General features: G+C 53.4%; 1 protein-coding gene across 1 annotated transcript in view; it reads left to right on the plus strand.

The window, feature by feature from the left end:
- Positions 1-2,947, plus strand: part of LOC101653583 (calcitonin gene-related peptide 2-like) — a 4,024-nt gene extending 1,077 nt beyond the window's left edge. The window contains exons 2-3 of the mRNA XM_004711618.2: positions 1,878-2,062; positions 2,889-2,947. Of these exons, the coding sequence (XP_004711675.1) occupies positions 1,878-2,037 (160 nt within the window). The 3' untranslated portion in view covers positions 2,038-2,062; positions 2,889-2,947. The remainder of the gene's footprint in view (positions 1-1,877; positions 2,063-2,888) is intronic.
- Positions 2,948-3,224: the final 277 nt, after the last annotated feature.

Raw genomic sequence — 3,224 nt, forward strand, 5'->3', positions numbered from 1 at the left:
AGGAGATGGCCAGGCTCCAGCGGCTAGAGGAGCTGTGGCTTAGCTGTGGAACAGGACAAGTCCTCTTGCCAAGGCTGTCAGGAAGGGGGTGGGGCAGTTGTGAGAGCTGGTGAGGGTAAGTGCACCCAGGAGAGCTCCGCCCACTGCAGGTGTCAGGGCGGGTAAGTGCATCTCAGGAGCTTCTAGAAGTTGGGTCCCACCTGGTTAGCCTGCACGCTGTTCCTTCCACCTGCGAGGAGCCTTCCATCCCCAAGGGTGAGGGGAAGGTGAAGACCATGCGGAGGGGGCGGGGAGGGCAGATAGAGCTGTGTCTGAGGTAGGGGTGGGGCCATTCGTTGTCAGGTAGGTGGAGCCTCTGTGGAGATGTGCATGCTGTCCTGGGGGCAGGGGGGAGAGAGCAGGCTTCCCCCACCGCACCTCCCTGTGCACCCTGAACGGAGACACCCAAGCTGGCCTCAGCACTGCCCAGAAGCCTGCATTGCAGCTCCATGGACCCCGAGAACCCCCAGGGCTGCAGACAGCATGGCAGGCTGAGCAGCATGTGGAATGCAGGGGACGCCCCTCCTCTCTGGACCCTTGCCCTTCGTGCACTGACAGCTGCCCCAGTGCAGCGCAGTGTCCTGCCAGGGTGTGTGAGCTGCTGGTCCGCCTGCGGCCTGGCCCTGCTTGCGACGCCCCTGCTTGCACTAAGCTGCCTGCCTGTCCCTGTGGCAAAGGCCAGGGCGTGCTTCTGTCTGGCTTGTCTTTCCCCCCACAGCATGGACAGCCCCAGAAGCAAGCGGTGCAGCAGGCTGAGTACCTGCTTGCTGACCGCGTACTCGCAGCACCTGAACAAGCTTCACACATTTCCCCCAACCCCAATTGGGGTCGGAGCACCTGGCAAGAAAAGGGGCGTGGCCAGCGACTTGAAGAGAGACTACCACCCTCAATTGGGCAGACTCCTGGATCCTAACCTGACTCCTCCCTCTCCTTTCTAATTCCCTTTTTTGCTTCTTTCCTGTAACTCGCTACATGTGGTTCCTCTTTGGTTGCTCTTGGGGCTGGTATGGGTAGCTTTCCTTGTGGCAGAGAATGCCGGGAACCTCAGGTGGGGGTGACTCACCCAGGAAGAGATGGGGTGGGGTGGGGGATTGGGGAAGGTGGCAACCCTTTCAGGATTTCATAGCAGAGTTTCTGAGTCCTGCTTCTGAATATGCTAAGCATTTGGAGAATAAACCTATTTTTGTAAAAATACCTGAGCTGTGGTGGTCATTGCCCTGGCCCATGTTCTGGGCTTCGTGGTGTCTAGGACCTGTGCTTAGAGGTGACCTAGGGGCATGGCAGCTGGTCACAGGTTGTGGTGAGTGGTCCCTGTGAACCAACCCAAACAGCAAGAAGCAGGCATGCCAAAGGAGCAGGTAAGCATCTCTGGGATTGGATGCTGCAACTTCTCTTCCTCTTCCAGGTAAGACTTGGGCTGTTTATTTTCCTAAAAAGAGAAATTTGGTTGCTTGTGACTGGGGTGTGGTGTCTAGGCAGTTCTTGTTATTGGAGTTGGCTGTGCCACCAAGTCCCATAGGCCTTTGCTGTTTTTCAGTTCATTTATCCAAGAAAGATTGACGTTTGTAACTCTGTCATCCATGGCTAGTGACCCATAGTCACCTTGGAGTGTTTCAACAGGCCTGGGAATATCTATGGGGAGGGAGCCTGGCATCTTCCCTAATGGCCTTTGTGATTTTCTGCTTTGATAATTGTGTTTAGGAGAAACACTTAAGGGTAATTGGTGCCTCTCAGAACAGCAACTGTACCACGATGGGCCCTTGAGGCAGGCGCCTTTCCTCTGTCTCTCACTGACAGACCTTCTCTTCTTCCGCTTCTTTCTCCATTCTGCAAATCAGCGTCACTGCCCAGAAAAGAGCCTGCAAAACTGCCACCTGTGTGACCCAACGCCTGGCAGACTTGCTGAGCAGATCAGGGGGCATGCTGAAGAGTAACTTCGTGCCCACCGACGTGGGCTCCAAGGCCTTTGGCCGGCACCGCAGGGACCTTCAAGCCTGAGCATCTGAGAGACCCCTGGAAGAAGGTGACTGTCCTTGTTCCGTTGGGTAAGAGGATGGATCATAGCAGGGTGTCGTAGGGGTGTAGTCAACACACGCACCGGACTCATGTGGTTGGAAGAAAATTCCATGGAGGTAGGGCTGTGTGTGTGTGTGTGTGTGTGTGTGTGAGAGAGAGAGAGAGAGAGAGAGAGAGAGAGACAGGAGAGAGAGAAGGAAAATGTAATGACTAGATAGGGTCCCAGTCTCTAAAACCCTTAGAATTTGGGTTCACCTCCTTTCAGTTTTCCCAGTGGTGGTTCCGAGATCATCAAGCTAGAAATGAGTCCTCGTGTTACGGTGAGCGTGCTAGGCTCCTAAGCCAAAGGATGCTGGCTCAGTCCATTTATAGGTGCTTTTGAAGAAAGACCTGGCAATGGCTTCAGGAAAACCAGCCACTGAGACCCTGTGAGGCTCAGTTCTACGCTGCCACAGGCGGGGTTACTGCGAATCTGAACTGACTTGTTAAGAACCCGCTGTTGGCGATACCAACACTAGTTTACTTTATGTGGTGCTCCTTAGAGCTATCGTCACAACCTGTCCAGCATTTGAGTTTGAAAACAGCCATTCGCCTTCTGGGAGCATCCACTACAATGTCATGTCCTTCTTAATGGGCTCCAGAACCAAGTCTGCTCCTTACTAGCTTTAGGACTGGACGATGGCCTATCACTTAACCTCTCTGAGCCTCAGTTTCCTCATCTGTAAACCAAGAGTAACAATAGTGCTGACATTGTAAAAGGAAGATGAGGTCATCTCTATCAAGGGCTTACCAATCAAAGTCTATAAATGCCAGCTGTTTTCTTCTCCTTATAGGTTGTCAGGCTGACAGCAACATTACAGGAGAGCGACTTACAGAAAACTGTCCAAGGAAGACGCCTGTAGCTGCAGCTGACGAGGCTGGAAACAGCCTTCTTCGTTGGAAAGCCGCCACCAAAGGGAAACGCATAATAAGCTCGTGGTCATTGTCTGTTGTGCATCTCTTTAACATTTGGTTTTGTGCCTGCTACCTATGACAATGTGGCTCTCTGGCTTACCTAGTAGCAAGCCCGGTCCTCCTCCCCCATCACATAGCCTGTCGATTCTGCCCCGCTGCTAAACCTCAGGGGATATGAACGCACTGCTTCTTGGGTGTCTGGGGACACATAGCAA

The sequence above is a fragment of the Echinops telfairi genome, unplaced genomic scaffold (genome assembly GCF_000313985.2).
Source record: "Echinops telfairi isolate 266 unplaced genomic scaffold, ASM31398v2 ScPeMD7_60;HRSCAF=208, whole genome shotgun sequence".
NCBI classification, from domain to species: Eukaryota; Metazoa; Chordata; class Mammalia; order Afrosoricida; family Tenrecidae; genus Echinops; species Echinops telfairi.